Raw genomic sequence first — 22,628 nt, 5'->3', positions numbered from 1 at the left:
CTTGATAATCAGTCTTTAAAGTTAGTGCGGGTGAAAATACCTTTGGGAAAAGTCACAGCCTGCAATCTGTTTCTACCTACCAGTGTCCTATGTATCTTAGATCTTTGTTATTGCAGTGCACTACTTTCAGGAACCTTATCTTTTAGAGAATACACTAAGCTTCTGTAACAAATAGATACACACCAAAAAATAAACAAAATACAGTAGCTAAAGGAAGACAAACATTTTCCTCATGTAACAGTCCAGAGGTAGGCAGGCAATCTAGGGTGTTAGGCAGCTTTGCTTCACAAGGTAAACTTCAAAACACAGGTTCTGTTACTGCTCTGCAGTCAGTCCTGTGTGGGTTCTTGTCTTCATAGTTTAAGCTGGCTCATCACCATTATAACTGAGTTTCAGCTTGTGTGAAAGTGTTACTCGAAAACTGGGTTGCAATAAGGAGAGCACAGGATCTTTATCAAAGCAATGTCTCCCTGAACAGCAAATAGGTAAATTTTAAGCTAAGGATATATGCATATTCATGAAGGGGTTTGAGCAGAGAGAATTCAGCATAAAATTGGGGCAAAGGTCAACAGAGTTCGAGTCTTATTTGATTGAAGTCAGGAGGGTCAACATCATCATGAATGTTGAATGGGGGCCTTAATTCCTGCAGAACTCAAAGATATAATTTTATTATATATATCCCTTGAGGAGGAACTAAAATTGCTTTACCACTGCACTATTTCTTGACTGCCTTTTCTCTATTTCTGCTTTCCCTTTGTTCCCTTAAGATCATTAATTACTGAGACCTGTTTTAAGGGCAAACATTGCAGCCAGGCTTGGATTATGAAATGGCTTAGGCCCAAATGGCTTCTTTGTGTTCATAGCAGCGCTATTTACAATAGACAAGACATGGAAATAACCTGTCCATCAACATATGAATGAATAGAGATGTGGGGTGTGTGTGTGTGTGTGTGTGTGTGATGGAATACTAATTAGCCATAAAAAGAATGAAATAATGCCATTTGCAGCAACATGGATGGACCTAGAGATTATCAACCTAAATGAAGTAAATTGGAGAGAGAAAGATAAACACTATATGGTATCACTTATATGTGGAATCTGAAAAAAATACTGTAAATAAACTTATCAATGAAACAGTCTCACAGAACAGATTTGTGGTTGCCAAGGGTGGAAGAATGTGGAGGAGAGCTAGATTGAGTTTGGGATTAGCAGATGCAAACTATTGTATATGAAATGGATAAACAACAAAGTCCTACTGCCTAGCATAGGAAACTATATTCAACATCTTGTAATAAACTATAATGGAAAATAATATGGAAAGAAATGTAACTAAATTGTTTTGCTGTACAGCAGAAGCTAATTTACAACATTGTAAATCAACTAAAACAAAATTTTAAAAGAGAAAAGATACTGACATGTAGCATTTACTCTACAAGATTGGGCCTTACACATCTGACTAGGTTCCCAGTAGTAGTCACCAAAGTAAGGCCCTTCCTGAACCTATTAATGTACGAAACCTCAAGGAGTAACCCAAAGCTATTTACATTTTTCAAGAGATGCCTCCTGATGAAGACCACGCTTCACCCAAGATATTTCTTGCATCCACAGATCATGCAATTTTCCTATTCTACCTGACCTAAGCGGGTATATCAAAGCCACCAACAACTTCATTCTTTATGAGTTCTTTCTCCCCCATTTCTCCCTTTCTTCTGGACCCAGAGACGATCATTCTGAGTGAAGTTCTGGCTCTAGAGGGCATCTGGTTGCTAAGAGACAGGACGCTGGGAGGGTGGGGACGCTGCACTGCGACAGGCCTGAGAAAGAATTCGAGGGGGGCGGGGAAGAAACCGGCAAAGGCTAGGCCGAGTAGCCGCTCTTCGCAGCACCCGCTCCCTGCATCCGAAAGGAGCTCGTCGTTCATTGGCTGCGCCGCTGCGGCGCTGGCCTGCGATTGGCCAGGCGGCGTCGATCTCCGCGTTCCCCGCCCCGCAGCTCTGGTACCCCAGCGGTTGGGTTTGCGGGTCTGGTCGCGGCCGCTTCATGGCACGGGCGGTACCGGGCTGTGCAGGTGACGGGGGCGAAGCGAGGGCCATTGCGGCCTAGAGGTGAGTGACGAGCTGAGGGAGTTCGGGGGCTGGTTGGGGGCGGAAAGTGCGGCGAGAGGCGTTACCTTTGGAGGCTAGCGGCCCCCTCTGCGGCCTCCTCCGCTTTAGAGCCGGGCGGGAGTCTCGCTAGTGGAAAGTGCCCCCGAACCGCCCCCACGTGCATCGAGCGGCCCGCCGGCTCTGCCTTCTCCAGATCTCCAAAGCCGGTCCCTCTAGTGAACCAGCTGACGGAGCACGGCGTCTGCCGTCCTGGCCCCACCCCTAGTCCCTGCCCTGCATCTTCCCCTGCCTCGGCCCACTGCTTTCCCTGCGCCTTTGTCCACCCCTCACCCGCTCAGCGCCCAGAGTTTCTGCACCCGAGGGGAGGCGGGAGACCACCAAGGTCTGGGCTGCCTTAGAGGACGTGCAGTGCAGCGAGCCTCTGGGTCGAAGGTTGCGGGTCTTTGATGTGTTCTTTCTAGGTTTCAATTGTGGTTTTATTTTCTCCTTCACTATGAAAGCCAGATGCCCGTTCTCGTGGTCAGAAAGCCTGGGCACAAGGCTCCTACCCTGGTGATGACTCAGTGTTGTCGCCCATCCTCTGTTATGCCAGAGGCCTTTGACCTGCCCTGCTGGCCCCTCTAGCACCTATCCTTCTCCGCCTAGGGGCAAAGTCTCTGTCTACCAGATCTTTTTCTATTTGAAAATAGGAAAAACAGATGCCAGTGTTGGACCTCTGTTTGGTCTTGTTAGTACATTTAAACTCCCATCGTGGAAATGGAGAGGGCATGAGATGTGTTAAAAAGTGTAGAGTATTTAGAGTAGTAAACAATTTTTATTTTTGGTAAATAACATGTTTCATACTAAACATTAGCATGTTTTTAATATTTTATCATGAATGGGAGTAAATCTAGTAATAGTATAATTTGAGTTTCAAACTTTTTCTTATTGGCAGTTTTTGATAAGTCTGTACTTCTTTTCCAGAAGGGGATGCACAGTTGCAGCTACTCTGAGAGAATTCTGACTCTAGGGATGCTTTCTTGAACATCTGTTTAACTGGAATTAATTCTGGGTAGTTTTCACTTGCTTGGTGTGATTCAGTTGTGTAAGGAAAATATCAACAGAAAAAAATTCTTTTTCACGTTTAGATGATGTTCAGTTGAGTTAGTTCAGTTACTCAGTCATGTCGGACTCTTTGTGACCCCATGGACTGCAGCAGGCCAGGCCTCCCTGTTCATAGCCAACTCCTGGGGTTTACTCAAACTCATGTCCATTGAGTCAGTGATGCCATCCAACTGTCTCATCCTCTGTCGTCCCCTTCTCCTCCTGCCTTCAATCTTTCCCAGCATCAGGGTCTTTTCAAATGAGTCAGTTCTTCGAATCAGGTGGCCAAAGTATTGGAGTTTCAGCTTTAGCATCAGTCTGTCCAATGAATATTCAGGACTGATTTCCTTTAAGATGGACTTGTTTGATCTCCTTACAGTCCAAGAGACCCTCAAGAGTCTTCTCCAACACCACAATTCAAAAGCATCAATTCTTCAGTGCTCAGCTTTCTTTATAGTCCAGCTCTCACATCCATATATAACTACTGGAAAAACCATAGCCTTGACTAGACAGACCTTTGCTGGCAAAGAATGTCTCTGCTTTTTAATGTGCTGACTAGGTTGGTTGTAACTTTTCTTCCAAGGAGCAAATGTCTTTTAGTTTCATGGCTGCAATCACCATCTGCAGTGATTTTGGACCCCAAGAATATAAAGTCTATCACTGTTTCCATTGTCTCCCCATCTATTTGCCATGAAATGATGGGACTGGATGCCATGATCTTAGTTTTCTCAGTGTTGAACCTCAAACCAACTTTTTCACTCTCCTCTTTCACTTTTATCAAGAGGCTCTTTAGTTCTTCTTCACTTTCTGCCACAAGGGTGGTGTCATCTGCATATCTGAGGTTATTGATATTTCTCCCGGCAATCTTGATTCCAGCTTGTGCTTCTTCCAGCCCAGCGTTTCTCATGATGTACTCTGCATATAAGTTAAATAAGCAGGGTGACAATATACAGCCTTGAAGGACTCCTTTTCCTATTTGGAACCAGTCTGTTTTTCCATGTCCAGTTCTAACTGTAGCTTCCTGACCTGCATACAGATTTCTCAAGAGGCAGGTCAGGTGGTCTGGTATTCCCATCTCTTTAAGAATTTTCCAGAGTTTGTTGTGGTCCACACAGTCAGAGGCTTTCGCATAGTCAACAAAGTAGAAGTAGATGTTTTTCTGGAACTCTCTTGCTTTTTCGATGTTTCAGCAGATGTTGGCAATATGATTTCTGCTTCCTCGGCCTTTTCTAAATCCACCTTGAACATCTGGAAGTTCACAGTTCACGTACTGTTGAAGCCTGGCTTGGAGAAATTTGAGCATTACTTTACAAGCCTGTGAGATGAGTGCAATTGTGCGGTAGTTTGAGCATTCTTTGACATTGCCTTTCTTTGGGATTGGAATGAAAACGGACCTTTTCCAGTCCTGTGGCCATGCCGAGTTTTCCAAATTTGCTGGCATATTGAGTGCAGCACTTTGACAGCATCATCCTTTAGGATTTGAAATAGCTCAACTGGAATTCCATCACCTCCACTAGCGTTCGTAGTGATGCTTCCTGAGGCCCACTTGACTTCACATTCCAGAATATCTGGCTCTAAGTTGGTGATCACACCATCGTGATTATCTGGGTCGTAAAGATCTTTCTATACAGTTCTTCTATGTCTTTTTGCCACCTCTTCTTAATATCTTCTGCTTCTGTTAGGTCCATACCATTTCTGTCCTTTATCGAGCCCATCTTTGCATGAAATGTTCCCTTAGTATCTCTAATTTTCTTGAGGATATCTCCAGTCTTTCCCATTCTCTTGTTTTCCTCTAGTTCTTTGCATTGATCACTGAGGAAGGCTTTCTTATCTCTCCTTGCTATTCTATGGAACTCTGCGTTCAAATGCATATATCTTTCCTTTTCTCCTTTGCCTTTCGCTTCTTTTCTATTCACAGCTATTTGTAAGACTTCCTCAGATAACTATTTTGCCTTTTTGCATTTATTTTCCTTGGGATGGTCTTGATCACTGCCTCTTCTATAATGTCACAAACCTCCATCCATAGTTCTTCAGGCACTCTGTTTGTCACTTCCACTGTATAATCATAAGGGATTTGATTTAGGTCATACCTGAATGGTCTAGTGGTTTTCCCTACTTTCTTCAATTTCAGTCTGAATTTGCAATAAGGAGTTCATGATCTGTGCCACAGTCAGCTCCTGGTCTTGTTTTTGCTGACTGTACAGAGCTTCTCCATCTTTGGCTGCAAAGAATATAATCAATCTGATTTCTTTATTGACCATCTGGTGATGTCCATGTGTAGAGTTGTCTCTTGTGTTGTTGGAAGAGGGTGTTTGCTATGACCAGTGTGTTCTGTTGGCAAAACTATTAGCTTTTGCCCTGCTTCATCCTGTACTCCAAGGCCAAATTTGCCCTGTTACTCCAGGTATTTCTTGACTTCTACTTGTGCATTCCCGTCCCCTGTAATGAAAAGGACATCGTTTTTGGGTGTTAGTTCTATAAGGTCTTGTAGGTCTTCATAGAACCATTTAAGTTCAGTTTCTTCAGCATTACTGGTCAGGGCATAGACTTAGATTACTGTGATACTGAATGGTTTACTGTGGAAACGGACAGAGATCATTCTTTGGTTTTTGAGATTGCACCAAGTACTACATTTCAGACTCTTTTGTTGACTATGATGGTTACTCCATTTCTTCTAAGGGATTCTTGCCCACAGTAGTGGATATAATGGTCATCTGAGTTAAATTCACCCATTCCAGTCTATTTTAGTCCACTGATTCCTAAAATGTCGATGTTAGATGATGTAAATTAAACATGTATTATAAATGAGTATTTATACAGGTATGGAATACACATACAAGTTTGAAAATATTTTATATTAATTGTATTTTTGATTAGCTAACAGGTACCTCCACATTGTAGGCCACAATAAATATTTTAGAAATTTTTAAGTAATCTTTTTGGAAATAAAGTAAAAACAGCACCCAAATCCTTGCCCTGTATTCTGTTTCAGACTGTTTTCTATTGAGGCTCAAACAGAATTGTAATAAAATACTCCATGCCCCAACATAGTTCTCAAATTGTGTGGTATGAAGTGATGATGTGCTAGGTACACAAGTAGAAAACAATGAAGTTCTGTAAAATCTATTTTCAGCTGGGCTCAAGGCAGTGTTTTACAGTTCTTAAAGTAGTTTTTGAAAATTTTTATGCCAGTAAAGTGGCCAAAATAAGAAATAATTATTGATCACCTTCTGTATGCCAGGTAGTGTGTTATATATATTATCTAATCCTTACAATAACGTCAGAGGTAGGTATTATTTTCCTTGTATTATAGTCAAGACCATTGAAATCATAGGTTGTACTGCTGGAAATGGTAACTAGATAAGAATCTAGATCTGATTTTGCACTCATTTTGTTGAGAGCTTACTTCATTGGAAAGTCAGTGTCTCTCCTTTTCATCTGTTACATTTATCTTTATGAATCTGTTTAATCCTAGGCTCTTGGGAATGATAATGTTACTGTTATAAACATTACATAGTACTAAGTGCCGGGTAACACTATCCATGTATCTTCAAAAGTATATGGGCTAGCTACTATTATTCTTTGTTTTACAGATGAGAAAACTGAGGCATAGAGTACGTAATCTGAACCAGATAATACCTTAAGTGGTGGAACCAGGACAAAAATTTGGGCAGTCTAGCTCCAGGGTCCATACACAACACGATTCTGGGCCTTCAGCAAGGTACCTGTCTGGTTGCTAGGAAGTTGTAATTTTCTTGTTTCTTTCTAATGTTCATGCAGAAGCATGTAGGATAAATCTATTATGTCTACCACCCAATGTCCTGCATCAGTGTTTTACGTATACAATGATGTAGTACTAATCATTGTTAACGCTTCACTGAGAGTTTTTGCATTCCAGTTTCCCATTCCAACATTTAAACATCTCACATTATCCTTAACTTGATCCTAGGTGATCAGTTCAGTCACTCAGTCATGTCCGACTCTTTGCAACCCCATGGACTACAGCACGCCAGGCCTCCCTGTCTATCACCAACTCCCAGAGTTTACTCAGACTCATGTCCATTGAGTCAGTGATGCCATCCAGCCATCTCATCCTCTGTCGTCCCTTTCTCCTCCCCACCTTCAGTCTTTCCCAGCATCAGGGTCTTTTCAAATGAGTCAGCTCTTCCCATCAGGTGGCCAAAGTATTGGAGTTTCAGCTTTAGCATTAGTCCTTCCAATGAATATTCAGGACTGATCTCCTTTAGGATGGACTGGTTGTATCTCCTTGCAGTCCAAGGGACTCTCAAGAGTCTTTTCCAACACTACAGTTCAAAAGCATCAATTCTTTGGTGCTCAGATTTCTTTATAGTCCAGCTCTCACATCCGTATATAACTACTGGAAAAACCATAGCTTTGACTAGATGAACCTTTGCTGGCAAAATAATGTCTCTGCTTTTTAATATGCTGACTAGATTGGTCATAACTTTTCTTCCAAGGAGTAAGCGTCTTTTAATTTCATGGCTGCAGTCACCATCTGCAGTGATTTTGGAGCCCCCAAAAATAAAGTCTGCCACTGTTTCCCCATCTATTTGCCATGAAGTGATAGGACCGGATGCCATGATCTTAGTTTTCTGAATGTTGAGCTTTAAGCCAACTTTTTCACTCTCCTCTTTCACTTTCATCAAGAGGTTCTTCAGGTCTTCTTCACTTTCTGCTACAAGGGTGGTGTCATCTGTGTATGTGAGGTTATTGATATTTCTCCCAGCAACATTGATTCCAGCTTGTGTTTCATCCAGCCCAGCGTTTCTCATGATGCATTCTGCATATAAATTAAATAAGCAGGGTGACAATATGCAGCCTTGATGTATTCCTTTTCCTGTTTGGAACCAGTCTGTTGTTCCATGTCCAGTTCTAACTGTAGAATAGGGGATAGGCTACCCACTCCAATATTCCTGACCTGCATACAGATTTCTCAGGAGGCAGGTCAGATAGTCTGGTATTCCCATCTCTTTAAGAAATTTCCAGAGTTTGTTGTGGTCCACATAGTCAAAGGCTTTGGCATAGTCAATAAAACAGAAATAGATGTTTTTCTGGAACTTTCTTGCTTTTTCAGTGATCCAGTGAATGTTGGCAATTTGATCTCTGCTTCCTCTGCCTTTTCTAAATCCAGCTTGAACATCTGGAAGTTCATGATTCATGTATTGTTAAAGCGTGGCTTGGAGAATTTTGAGCATTACTTTGCTAGTATGTGCTGCTGCTGCTGCTGAGTCGCTTCAGTCATGTCCGACTCTGTGCGACCCCATAGACAGCAGCCCAACAGGCTCTCCCTTCCCTGGGATTCTCCAGGCAAGAACACTGGAGTGGGTTGCCATTTCCTTCTCCAAAGTATGAAAGTGAAAAGTAAAAGTGAAGTCGCGCAGTCGTGTCCGACTCTGCGACCCCATGGACTGCAGCCTACGAGGCTACTCCGTCCATGGGATTTTCCAGGCAAGAGTATTGGAGTGGGGTGCCATTGCCTTCTAGTGTGTGAGATGAGTGCAATTGTGCAGTAGTTTGAGGATTCTTTGACATTGCCTTTCTTTGGGATTGGAATGAAAACTGACCTTTTCCGGTCGTTTGGCCACTGCTGAGTTTTCCAAATTTGCTGGCATATTGAGTGTAGGACTTTCACAGCATCATCTTTTAGGATTTGAAATAGCTCGACTGAAATTCCATCACCTCTACTAGCTTTGTTTGCAGTGATGCTTCCTAAGGCCCACTTGACTTCACATTCCAGGATGTCTGGCTATAGGTGAGGGATCACACCATCATGAATATTTGGTTCGTGAAGATCTTTTTTGTACAGTTCTTCTCTGTATTCCTGCCACCTTTTCTTAATATCTTCTGCTTCTGTTAGGTCCATACCATAGGTACTGTTATTTTATGCTGCATCAGATTTGTGAGGTGCTTTTTTCACAGTGCTTTCACAAAATAATCTCTTTGATTATTTATATAAAGTCAATCAGAGGTATACCTGATAGCTCAGTTGGTAAAGAATCCGCCTGCAATGCAGGAGACCTGGTTCAGTTCCTTGCTTGGGAAGATACTCTGGAGAAGGGATGGGCTCCCCACTCCAATATTCTTGTGCTTCCCTTGTGGCTCAGCTGGTAAAGAATCCACCTGCAATGTTGAGAGACCTGGGTTCGATCCCTGGGTTTGGAAGATGCTCTGGTGAAGGGAAAGGCTACCCACTTCAGTATTCTGGCCTGGAGAATTCCATGGACTGTATAGTCCGTGGGGTGCAAAGAGTCTGACCCGACTGAGCGATTTTCACTTTCACTTTTCATAGGTTATTACCATCACTTAATTTCATTGCAGAAGATCAGGTGACCTGCTCTGATTAATTTCTGTGGAGTTAAACCTCAAACCTAAGTTTCAGATTTCTATGTGCATTGCTTCCTCCACTGTAGTAGTGTGTCAGTGTATCTCTGCTTTATCCTTCTTTTCCTAAAATAGGTAACATTTTTCCATAAGAACAGTTTTGTTTTGGGGGATTATATTTCCAGCACAGATTCAGCATCAATAAAGTCATTGTTGTTGTTCAGTCACCCAGTCGTGTTTCACTCTTTGCAACCCCATGAATTGCAGCATGCCAGTCATGCCCATCCCTCACCATCTCCTGAAGTTTGCCCTAAGTTCATGTCCATTGCATTGGAGATGCCATCCAGCCTTCTCATCCTCAGACGCCCTCTTCTTCTGCCCTCAATCTTTCCCAGCATCAGGGACTTACTTGTCCATTGAGTTAGCACTTTGCATCTGATGACCAAATATTGGAGTTTCAGTATTTCAACATGTGTCCTTCAAGTGAGTGTTCAGGGTTGATTTCCCTTAAGATTGACTGATTTGATCTCCTTGCTGTCCAAGGGACTTTCAAGAGTCTTCGTCAGCAACACAGTTCAAAGGCATCAATTCTTTGGGGCTCCACCTTCTTTATGGTCAAGCTCTCACAACCGTACATGATCACTGAGAAGACCATAGCCTTGACTATACGAACGTTTGTCGGCAGAGTAATGTGTCTGCTTTTCAACACATTGTCTAGGTTTGTCCTAGCTTTCCTGCCAAGAAGCAAATGTCTTCTAATTTCATGATTGCAGTCACCATCCGCAGTGATTTTAGAGCCCAATAAAGTCATCAGTTCAGTCGCTCAGTCGTGTCTGACTGTTTGCGACCCCATGAATCGCAGCACGCCAGGCCTCCCTGTCCATCACCAACTCCCGGAGTTCACTCAGACTCACGTCCATCGAGTCAGTGATGCCATCCAGCCATCTCATCTGCTGTCGTCCCCTTCTCCTCCTGCCCCCAATCCCTCCCAGCATCAGAGTCTTTTCCAATGAGTCAACTCTTCGCATGAGGTGGCCAAAGTACTGGAGTTTCAACTTTAGCATCATTCCTTCCAAAGAAATCCCAGGGCTGATCTCCTTCAGAATGGACTGGTTGGATCTCCTTGCAGTCCAAGGGATTCTCAAGAGTCTTCTCCAACACCACAGTTAAAAAGCATCAATTCTTCGGTGCTCAGCCTTCTTCACAGTCCAACTTTCACATCCATACATGACCACAGGAAAAACCATAGCCTTGACTAGACGGACCTTTGTTGGCAAGGTAATGTCTCTGCTTTTCAATATACTATCTAGGTTGGTCATAACTTTCCTTCCAAGGAGTAAGCGTCTCTTAATTTCATGGCTGTAGTCACCATCTGCAGTGATTTTGGAGCCCCCCAAAAAAAAGTCTAACACTGTTTCCACTGTTTCCCCATCTATTTCCCATGAAGTGATGGGACTGGATGCCATGATCTTCGTTTTCTGAATGTTGAGCTTTAAGCCAACTTTTTCACTCTCCTCTTTCACTTTCATCAAGAGGCTCTTTAGTTCCTCTTCCCTTTCTGCCATAAGGGTGGTGTCATCTGCATATCTGAGGTTATTGATATTTCTCTCGGCAATCTTGATTCCAGCTTGTGCTTCTTCCAGCCCAGCATTTCTCATGATGTACTCTGCATATAAGTTAAATAAGCAGGGTGACAATATACAGCCTTGACGTACTCCTTTTCCTATTTGGAACCAGTCTGTTGTTCCATGTCCAGTTCCAACTGTTGCTTCCTGACCTGCATACAGATTTCTCAAGAGGCAGGTCAGGTGGTCTGGTATTCCCATCTCTTTTAGAACTGTCCAGAGTTTATTGTGATCCACACAGTCAAAGGCTTTAGCATAGTCAATAAAGCAGAAATAGATGCTTTTCTGGAACTCTCTTGCTTTTTCCATGATCCAGCCCATGTTGGCAATTTGACCTCTGGTTCCTCTGCCTTTTCTAAAACCAGCTTAAACATCAAGAAGTTCACGGTTCACGTTTTGCTGAAGCCTGGCTTGGAGAATTTTGAGCATTACTTTACTAGCATGTGAGATTCTTTGGCATTGCCTTTCTTTGGGCTTGGAATGAAAACTGACCTTTTCCAGTCCTGTGGCCACTGCTGAGTTTTCTAAATTTGCTTGGCATATTGAGTGCAGCACTTTCACAGCATCATCTTTCAGTATTTGAAATAGCTCAACTGGAATTCCATCACCTCCACTAACTTTGTTCGTAGTGATGCTTTCTAAGCCCCACTTGACTTCACATTCCAGGATCTGGCTCTAGGTCAGTGATCACATCATCATCATTATCTGGGTCGTGAAGATCTTTTATGTACAGTTCGTCTGTGTATTCTTGCCACCTCTTCTTAATATCTTCTGCTTCTGTTAGGTCCATACCATTTCTGTCCTTTATTGAGCTCATCTTTGCATGAAATATTCCCTTGGCATCTCTAATTTTCTTGAAGAGATCTCTAGTCTTTCCCATTCTGTTGTTTTCCTCTATTTCTTTGCATTGATCACTGAAGAAGGCTTTCTTATCTCTTCTTGCTATTCTTTGAAACTCTGCATTCAAATGCTTATATCTTTCCTGTAATCCTTTGCTTTTCCCTTCTCTTCTTTTCACAGCTATTTGTAAGGCTTCCCCAGACAGCCATTCTGCTTTTTTGCATTTCTTTTCCATGGGGATGGTCTTGATCCCTGTCTCCTGTACAATGTCACGAACCTCATTCCATAGTTCATCAGGCACTCTATCTATCAGATCTAGGCCCTTACATCTATTTCTCACTTCCACTGTATAATCATAAGGGATTTGATTTAGGTCATACCTGAATGGTCTAGTGGTTTTCCCTACTTTCTTCAATTTAAGTCTGAATTTGGTAATAAGGAGTTCATGATCTGAGCCACAGTCAGCTCCCAGACTTGTTTTTATTGACTGTATAGAGCTTCTTCATCTTCTGCTGCAAAGAACGTAATCAGTCTGATTTCGGTGTTGACCATCTGGTGATGTCCATGTGTAGAGTCTTCTCTTGTGTTGTTGGAAGAGGGTGTTTGCTATGACCAGTGCATTTTCTTGGCAAAACTCTATTAGTCTTTGCCCTGCTTCATTCCGTATTCCAAGGCCAAATTTGCCTGTTACTCCAGGTGTTTCTTGACTTCCTACTTTTGCCTTCCAGTCCCCTATAATGAAAAGGACATCTCTTTTGGGTGTTAGTTCTAAAAGGTCTTGTAGGTCTTCATAGAACCGTTCAATTTCAGCTTCTTCAGCGTTACTGGTTGGGGCATAGACTTGGATTACTGTGATATTGCATGGTTTGTCTTGGAAACAAACAGAGATCATTCTGTCATTTTTGAGATTGCATCCAAGTACTGCATTTCGGACTCTTTTGTTGACCATGATGGCTACTCCATTTCTTCTGAGGGATTCCTGTCCCTCAGTAGTAGATATAATGGTCATCTGAGTTAAATTCACCCATTCCAGTCCATTTCAGTTCTCTGATTCCTAGAATGTCGACATTCACTCTTGCCATCTCTTGTTTGACCACTTCCAATTTGCCTTGATTCATGGACCTGACATTCCAGGTTCCTATGAAGTATTGCTCTTTACAGCATCGGACCTTGCTTCTATCACCAGTCACATCCACAACTGGGTATTCTTTTTGCTTTGGCTCCGTCCCTTCATTCTTTCTGGAGTTATTTCTGCACTGATCTCCAGTAGCATATTGGGCACCTACTGACCTGGGGAGTTTCTCTTTCAGTATCCTATCATATTGCCTTTTCATAGTGTTCATGGGGTTCTCAAGGCAAGAATCCTGAAGTGGTTTGCCATTCCCTTCTCCAGTGGACCACATTCTGTCAGACCTCTCCACCGTGACCCGCCCATCTTGGGTTGCCCCACGGGCATGGCTTAGTTTCATTGAGTTAGACAAGGCTGTGGTCCTAGTGTGATTAGATTGACTAGTTTCCTGTGAGTATGGTTTCAGTGTGTCTGCCCTAAGTCATAGATATGACTAATGGTAAATCTTTTCATCTGTAAATATACATTCTAACTTCAGATACAATGCCTGGCCCATGGTGGAGGCTCAGTAAATGTTAATTTTTTTAAAACGATTTCAGCTTTATTGAAGTATAATTGACATAAATTCTCAAAGTTTTTTAAATTTGAAGGGAGTAGCTTTTTTCCTTCAGTACCACAGCCTTTTGCCTCCCTTGGCTCACAAGCAGAAGCTTTGGAAATTGCTTCATTGAATCATTACTAACTTCATAATGTTTAGACTCTGTCTCTCTCTGTCCTAAGCCATCATTCCCATTTGCTATCTCCCCTATACTCTACTTCTCGAATGTAATGGAACGAGCATGGATCTGAAAGTTAGTTTTACCTGGGTCTTTGTTCTGCCTCTTATTAGCTCTGTGGCCTTGTCCAAATTATTTAACTTTTCTGAATGTGTTTCTTCATCTTGTAAAATTGGGGAAAGACTCTATCTTATAGGGTTGTGTGAGAATTGAAATAAGTTATATAAAAGCCTTAGCACAGCTCCAGGCTCCTAGTAAACACCTAATAAAGAAGTTCTGAAAATTCTCTTAAGGTTGAAGGAGAGAGATTCTTTTTCTCTTTAATACTGGTCATCCCCTCCTCCACAATACCAACAGTTATTATTTGTCCCTCCTCTGCCCTTGCATGGCTCCCCTGTGCTTTGGCTCTCAGCAGATGATATTAAAATCATCTGTTTGTCTACCTGTATCCTCAGCTCTCTGCTAGTAAACTCCTTGAGGACAGGGACCATGCCGTATTTATTGTGGTATTCCCAGTGCTTGGCCTGGGTTATAGTTGGTACTCGCTAAATGTTTATTGAGGTACATCCCTTTGGAAAGCCTTCCAGAGACTTTTTTTTCTTGTCATCATGTTGCCTGAAGATTTTGGACACACCTTTAGTCACTTGATTCAAGGTCTCCTGGATTGAACCAGAGGGTATGTGATAGTAGGACCAGGGCGGGGAACCAAGTGAAAAAGCAGGGGAGGCCACCACTCTGCAGGAGTGCGTGTGAGTGTGTGTGTGTGTAGAGGTGCTATGGCTTTTTATATATGAGAGTCAGAGGGTGTGTTTTGGTGTGTGTAAGGGTTAAACCTTGTCAGGCCAGTCGCCACATTGTTTCTGAAGACAAGGAATAAGAGAACTTTACAAAAAAATGTTTCAAACATATAAAAACAATGCTAATTACATTTGTTAATATAATCTCCTCACCATATATAATTCATAATCACATGCACAATAACTATTATGCTTATCCTAAAATGTCAGATTAACTTGGTTCTAAGTTTCATTTGGGAAGGCAATGGCAACCCACTCCAGTACTCTTGCCTGGAAAATCCCATGGACGGAGGAGCCTGGTGGGCTGCAGTCCATGGAATCGCTAGGAGTCGGACACGACTGAGTGACTTCACTTTCACTTTTCACTTTCATGCACTGGAGAAGGAAATGGCAACCCACTCCAGTGTTCTTGCCTGGAAAATCCCAGGGACTGGGGAGCCTGGTGGGCTGCCGTCTCTGGGGTGGCACAGAGTCGGACATGACTGAAGCAACTTAGCAGCAACAGGAGCAGCAGCAGAAAGTTTCATTTGATTACACCTATCAAATTAAGTATACTCAGCTTTAATTGTAGCATGGACATTCAATCAAAGAGAGAGAACGTATGGCTTGGGACTGCAATGAAATTATCATGTAACTATCTTTTTTTTCATTGTTTAGCTCCACCATCCATGAACTGCTAATCAAAATGTAAATCAGCCACACATAAGAGGTTTTTTAATGAAGATATATTGTATTCAACTTTTTCTGTGTTTTGTTATGAAAAGCTTTTAACATACAGCAAAATGAAAAGAATTTTATAGTGAACACTTGTATACCCATCACTTATATTCTGTCCTTAACATTTTATCATATTTTTAAAATCACATATTTACCCAGCTGTATATCCTTCTAGGCTTCCCCGATGGCTCAGTGAGTAAAGAATCAACCTGCAGTGCAAAAGTCATAGGAGATGTGGGTTTGATCCCTGGATCGGGAAGATCCCCTCGAGGAGGGTAGGGCAGCCCACTCCAGTGTTCTTGCCCGGAGAATCCCATGGACAGAGGAGCCTCATGGGCTGCAGTCCATGGAGTTGCAAAGAGTTGGACACGACTGAGCAACTAAGCATGCACATCCTTGGATCCATGTATCTACCAATCCATAATATTCAAGTGCTATTATATTTGAAGAGACTTGAGCTATATATTCTGTGTTGACTTTTACTTCAGTTTCATTTTCCTTTTTTATAGTAGCAGTTAATTCTTAGGAATGAATTATAACTGATTTATAATGTTCTGAAAACATTTGGATTTCAGATGCAAATAAATTTGTCTTGTCTATTTCTAGTTCCAAAAGATGAGTCGTGGATATTCAGAAAACAACAATTTCCTAAATAATAACAACCAGATGGTATTGGACATGATCCTTTACCCATTAATTGGAATCCACCAGACCATCAATTGGGAAACTGTGGCAAGGCTTGTGCCTGGATTAACACCCAAAGAGGTAACTAACAGTCTTCCAGATAGCTACTGAAAAGAAATCAGAAAAAGTAATCAATTTAAAGGTGTAACTACTAAGAAAGAAGAAGTATTTGAGTTTCACATATTCATATGCATGTAAAAACTAAATATGCATAAAATATGACTTGACTATATATATAATCTATGTAGATATATGATTTATTAACCCACCTGCTATGATTAAATTCAGCCTATTTTACATATTTACAACTGAATGGGTAGATAAAACATTTGTAAATCCAGTTTTATTATTAAATTGCTAATGCTGTGCTTCTCAGAATTGAGTAATATACAGACCTTTTTAAAGGAAAAAACTTGAAAACTTCCAGTGATGACCCAAATTACTATCACAGTGGAAATTAAATGTGCACTAACAATACCAGGTATAAACCCACCTATACAATCATAAACCAGATTTTACATTTTGTAGACACAAGGGAAAACTCAAACCAACATAATTCAAACTAATAAGCTTAATGTGATCAGTGTTTTGCTGAAATTAAATTGCGATTGTAATGCAAATATTGTATAGTCTTTTGTGGCACAAAATTTTTTGTGTTTAGCCTATATTGCCAAAAGTCCTTCAAAGCCTGTATTCTTTCTCCACTTTTCTCTAACTTGTGGTGAAGTCTTGTGTTGCCCCAAGACATGACTTGCCTTCCCTTGGCATTAGCACATCTCTTCTCTACTAAGTCTGTTTTCTACCTTTGTCTTAAAATATTCTGTCATCCTAATGATTCAAATGATTTTTATTACTGTAATCCTCAGAAGCAAAACTTGTAACCTAAAAACTCTTATTGGGTACTCTTTCTGGTAATTCATCTCTGAACTCCAGTTTGAGAACACAGACCTCAGAATTTTTGCTGTTGAAAGGAACCCTAAAGTGAGTGAATCGTCTCAGGTTTCTAGAAGTAGAAGGAACATTAGTGATTTTATTCAGTAGATTTTAAGCATTTTCACTACTGCCTTTCCCATGATATACTCTCAATACTTATAGAATCAGTGAATGAACCAAGTTCTACCCTCTTCTTTTACAGCTGAGAAAACATACCCACAGAGATTACTTGCCCTTGATTGTAAGTCTTTGTGCAATGATGAAGGAACTTAGTGTATATTATCATTCCTTAATCTATATTTTTTCATCTTTTGGATTTTTACATGTTTGGTCTGTGAATTTGACTATTTTCCCAGCTTTTATTGTGAGTATTTTCAAACATATAGAAAGGTTAAAAGAAGAGCATAGTATCCCTATATCCTTTATTTGGGGTCAGTAATTCTAGATGTTTGCTTGATTTCTTTATGTAACTTTTTTTTTTTCTTTTGACATTTAAAAGTAAGTTTCAGGGACTTCCCTGGTGGTCCAGTGGCTGAGACTCTGAGCTCTCAATGCAGGGGGCCTGGGTTCAGTCCCTGGTCAGGAACTAGATCTTGCATGCTGCAAATAAGACCTGATGCAGCCAAATAAATAAATATTCTAAAAAAATAAATAAAAGTTAGTTTCAGACATCACTCCATAGACTGCAGCATACCTCTTAAGATAAGTATATTATTATATAACTACTTAGCTACAGTACCAACAGTAACTCCATCGTATCATCTAATATCCACTGTGTATTCAGATTCACCCAATTGAAAAAAATTTCTTTTTTTTTGGCCACACTGCATGGCTTGTAGTATCTTAGTTGCAGGAACAGGGATCAAATTTGTACCCCCTTCAGTGGAAGCACAGAGTTTTAACCACTGGACCGCCAGGGAAGTCCTTTTCTTATATATCTTTTAAATGTGTTTTCAAAGGACTAAACCTTGAGTAGGCATTTGTTAGTAGTAACAGTACCATAATACTATTAGTAAATAATCTTCGTTTAAAAGGTGCTCAATACCTAGTGGGCACTTGGTAAATATTTGTGTAGTAAATGAATTATGCCGTACCCAATGCATTATTCACTTACCATATGTGTGTGTACATAGTATAGGTTTTCCTCCTTTTGTACCTCCAATATTACTTGATCTGCTGTGTAACTTGCCATCCACATTGCAATTGATGGAGATTTAAACATGAATGCTATTAGAGTGCTATCTGATGAAAACCTACATTAAGGAAGGCATTTTGTGTTGTGACCTGAGAAATGACATTTTCATGGACAACTTAGCCTTACTATGCTTAATGCACTCTTGATATTTTCCAGTCTATTGTATTTTTTTTCACTGCTAATCTGGTCTTTCTAAATTCATTCTATGACTAACAATGAGTTAAGGGAGAACACCATGCTAGAACAAACTGCCCAAATACGTGGCCATATATTTAAAAGTGTTTTTAAGTGTTACTACAGTATTTTGTGCAGGTGAACCTCACTGTTGGTAAGAACAAAGACTCATTATTTTAATGAAGAAAATCTAGGATCACAAATCAGATACCTTTTGATTTGTTTTCTATTGAAGGTTAAAATATGGTCTTGTTCCTGGTGGAAACTCAGTGTGAAAATAACAGCCAAGTTTTTAACTTAAGTTTTTAAATTGTCAACTGATAATAGACATAGATCATGGGGAAATATGGTTAGTGAAGGCATTCTTCATTTTCCTACAAGTGTATAAATATATTATGGCTTTGAGTTAAAGCATATTTTAAAAAATCTACCCTGAATTTTAAAAAAGAAAAAAGTAAGTGAGAGGCTTTCATGTATTGAAATACACACTGGTTTTCTAGCTGTTACCCAAGAGATAGTTTTTCACTTATAAAAGATGATTACAATCCCCCAGACCTGCGTTTCCTTCCTTTATGCCTTTACAGTGTGCAAAGAGGTTTGATGAGCTGAAGAGCAGTGGAAGCTCACCTGTGGACAACCAGTATAGGCCCCTCCTGGCTGCTGGAGAGAGTCCTGTTGAGACTTTAGCCACATACATCAAATCCTCTCTTCTTGACACACAAGGAGAATCTCAGGAGACTCCGGTTGGTCAGGATGCAGTTTCTAAAACAGGTAAGGTTTGAAGAGCAAAATGCAGTACTTGTCCTTATGATAATTCTGAAAAATATTATGCATTCCAGTCAACTGTATTTAAAGGGTAATAGAAACCTTAACAGGAAAAATCTGTTAGTATTTGTATCTTCCTGAGCTTTAGAAATTTGTCTTTGCTATATTTAAAAAAAATTTAGATGTTAACATACAGGGCAAACACTATTACCAAAAAAAAGGTTTTCACTATATTAAAATCTACTACTCCATTGTGTTAGCCTATTTGTGTCATAAAATTTAGAGGAATTTGACCTGTACCTTTTACTTAATTTTTTTTTAACTGAGAGAATCTTGCTTGTCTCTCCCGATACCTTTTTTATAGCTCCCCTCTATGAAAGTCAGTAGTAGCTTCAGATGACACAAAAGCAGGGTATGGGAGATGTTCTCCATATTACATTGAAAATCATAGCTGGTTTTAGAAATCTTCAATGTAGTGAATTGTTTTAATCTCAGCAGTAGCAGAATATTGATACAAAAATTTGCTTCAGGAAGAGAAACTATATTGTAGGCTTTTGAACATTTGACCCCTGTCCCTACATACCAGGTCAGTATTTTTTTTTAATCTTTAGTGTAATGTTAGCAATTTGTGACTGTTTTTCATACTGTTTCTTTCATTTACCTTTAGAAATATTAAGGCACCTAACAAAGTTCCATCTTTAACTACTCTTGGAAACCATGCGTTTATAGTATAACCATTCAATAAGTAAGAACCCATTTTCAGCTAGAAATGCTAACCTCCCCCCTTTGTTTTTGTATGTGTTTGTTTCTGTATTTAAGGAAGACATAGTATAGCTTCCACAAGGAATTGTTCTTCAGAAAGTGAAAATTGTACTACTCATAATGGTGGAGAAAAGACTGAAGAATCTGAAGGGTAGGAGGCTGGTTCTTTGCTAGATAAGCTTTTAATATGAATATCAACTTCAAATTATAAAATATATGAGTGATGATTATATATATCAGTTACCATAATTTAGGAATTTCACATTACACAGTTGCTGAAACAATTGATCTCAGGGTAGTTGATGTGTTGAACTATCAACAACTGCTTAATAGGTGAACATATGGCTTATTCATACTACTTATAAATTAGACAACAGTTTTCCACTTTAAAAATCCATTTTCATCTTATAAATATTAGAAATAACATCCATTAACATAAAGTTTTGGAAAGTAAAATTTAAAACCCAAAGAAAAATCTCTGCCATTAGTTCTTCAACTTTATTAAAGAAACTGGATGTGTATTTTAGAACTATTTGGATATAATTACTCATTATAGAAACATTTAAAAATTAAAATATATATTTCAATGTAATGCAAGTTTTAATAATTTTGTATTATTTTGTGTACTTTACATACAATAAACTGCACATATTTTAAGTATTCACTTTTGATGAATGTTAGCCATATAACTAATGAAGATAACATTTTCATTATCTCTAAAGGTTTGGGTATTTTCAGTTTTGATAGTTTTTTAATAACACATATCGTAAAATTTACCCTTTTGAAAAGTTCTGGGATGGATTCTAGAGATGGATGGTGGTGATAATTGCATAATAATATGAGTGCATTTACTTTATGTATATTTTACTACAATAAATAAAAATTCACCCTTTTGTAGCTTAGTGAATTTTACTCACATAGATTTTTTAAAATTTTATTTTTACCGTGACAGATACTCAAACAATATATTCTTAATGTTCAACAAATACTTTTTCTTGGTTGCATGGCATGTGGGATCTTAGTGCCCCAATCAGAGATCAAACCCGTGTCCCCTGCATTGCAAGGCAGATTCTTAACGACTAGACCACCAGGGAAGTCCCCTCAGGTAGATTTTTAACTGATAGGTTTGTTTGTGTAGCATAAAAATTTATCAGGTTGATTTTTTACTATTATTATTTAGCATTTCATGTTTTGGCCCAAAATTTCACCGAATTTTCATATTTCATTATACCAGCCATTATCTGTTTATATTTTGACCGTACTGTCTTCGGAAGAACAACTTGCAAAGTTACTTAAATTCCTTTATTTTGACAAAGCACTGATTATTAATCTTTTTTCTGTTGCCAGTGTTATTTCAGATGTAATTTCTTTGTGTTAAAAATTTTTGAAGTTCATTTAAATACACATTAAATTCATATTGTAGATTAGTGTATCTCTTCCTATTTAATCGTTTCCTTTTGTAATGTAATGACATGAAGGCAGCTGTGGATCACATGAGTATTTCTTTTTGAGGTAATATAATTTTCAAGGGCATATAAATTCAAAGAGTATATAATTTTTGAAGTAGTCTTTCTGATATATAAACCTATTCTTAAATTGTTTTTTAAATAAGTAAATAAGCACATTGTAGTGTTGAGTTTTTAAACCACATTTACTGATTTATATTTATTGAATGCCCAGAAACAAGCTTTCTAGCTGTTAAAAATAACAAAATAGATATTCTAATTATTCACCATTCAATGAATAATTTTAACTTTTTCCCATTCACTAATAGTAAGAAGATTCTAGTGTTTCATCTGTATCTCCTTTCTGTATCCATTACCATGTAAAAGTGCCATTTTATGTTCCTCACAAGAACTAGAAATTGTAATTTAATTTTTCTTTGTGAATTGGTATTTTTTAAAAACACTATAATTATAATTTGAAAATAATAAGTTTCAAACCTTTTATAAGTTCTATAGTAAAAAAATTTTGTTTTACTAAGTCAGTAGCTTAACTAAAATTAGTCATAGTTTTCAGGTACAGATCAGCGTTCTAGAAAAGTGCTAATGTAAACATCTGAATGTCAAGCCTTGTAAAACTGATATGTGGTTAAAACCTTGAAAAACATCTGGTTCTGATACTTCCAATAAATGTCAATACTATTGGCTCCTCTTCTAAAACTAATAATTTCATTTCTGTGTAACATTTTTCATGAAGGCCAAACATGGTGATCCATGTATGTGATGAAGCAAAAAACTTGAAAGAAGATTTTATTTGCCCACGAGATCTTTTGATATCAGAAATGAAGTACTTTGCTGAATATTTATCTGTGGATGCCCAGCGCTGGGAAGAGGTGGACATTTCAGTTCATTGTGACGTTCACATTTTCAACTGGTTGATAAAATATGTTAAAAGGAACACTAAGGAGAATAAAGATTGTGAGATGCCCACTTTAGGTAAAAGACAATCTGTTACTTACTTTGTAGTGAAATTCTTGTGTCAGTTGGGAGTTGCTTCAGGCAAAATAGGAAATGTGGAAAATTGTTCAAACCTTAGTATTTATGTTCAGATTAGTAATCACTGTTTAGGAAACTGATACCTCATTCTTTTTTAGCAGATTTTAGTGAATTTATGGCAAATGGACAAGTCTCTAAATTAGCCATTTTCACTGTATGTTACGATGACCAACTGCTGGTGTCCTGAAGATCCTTTTAGGGGATCCACAAGGTCAAGGGAATCTGCTTAATAATGCCAGGATGTTATTTATCATTTTTCCCTC

The 22,628-nt window shown here is 39.3% G+C and overlaps 1 protein-coding gene across 12 annotated transcripts in view; it reads left to right on the top strand.

The window, feature by feature from the left end:
* The first annotated feature begins 1,775 nt into the window (after positions 1 to 1,775).
* The window catches only part of SANBR (SANT and BTB domain regulator of CSR), a 63,700-nt gene continuing 42,847 nt past the window's right edge, over positions 1,776 to 22,628 (top strand). For 3 of the 12 annotated variants that reach the window (XR_015136858.1, XM_086326761.1, XM_086326758.1), the window contains exons 1-6: positions 1,974 to 2,105; positions 6,782 to 6,909; positions 15,961 to 16,119; positions 18,925 to 19,111; positions 19,925 to 20,018; positions 22,067 to 22,305. Coding sequence is in view for 9 of the 12 variants with exons in the window: in XM_086326761.1 (XP_086182887.1) it covers positions 15,970 to 16,119; positions 18,925 to 19,111; positions 19,925 to 20,018; positions 22,067 to 22,305 (670 nt within the window). In the remaining 3 variants the exon portion in view is untranslated. Of the gene's footprint in view, positions 2,106 to 6,781; positions 6,910 to 15,960; positions 16,120 to 17,173; positions 17,213 to 18,924; positions 19,112 to 19,924; positions 20,019 to 22,066; positions 22,306 to 22,628 lie in introns of all 12 variants that reach the window. The other 9 variants (XR_015136857.1, XM_086326759.1, XM_086326757.1 and 6 more) reach the window with 5 other exon arrangements.

This window comes from Bos grunniens, chromosome 11 (genome assembly GCF_055505025.1).
Source record: "Bos grunniens cultivar Pamir isolate PY7600 chromosome 11, Bosgru_T2T1.0, whole genome shotgun sequence".
NCBI classification, from domain to species: Eukaryota; Metazoa; Chordata; class Mammalia; order Artiodactyla; family Bovidae; genus Bos; species Bos grunniens.
This window is presented reverse-complemented; position numbering and strand designations above follow the sequence as displayed.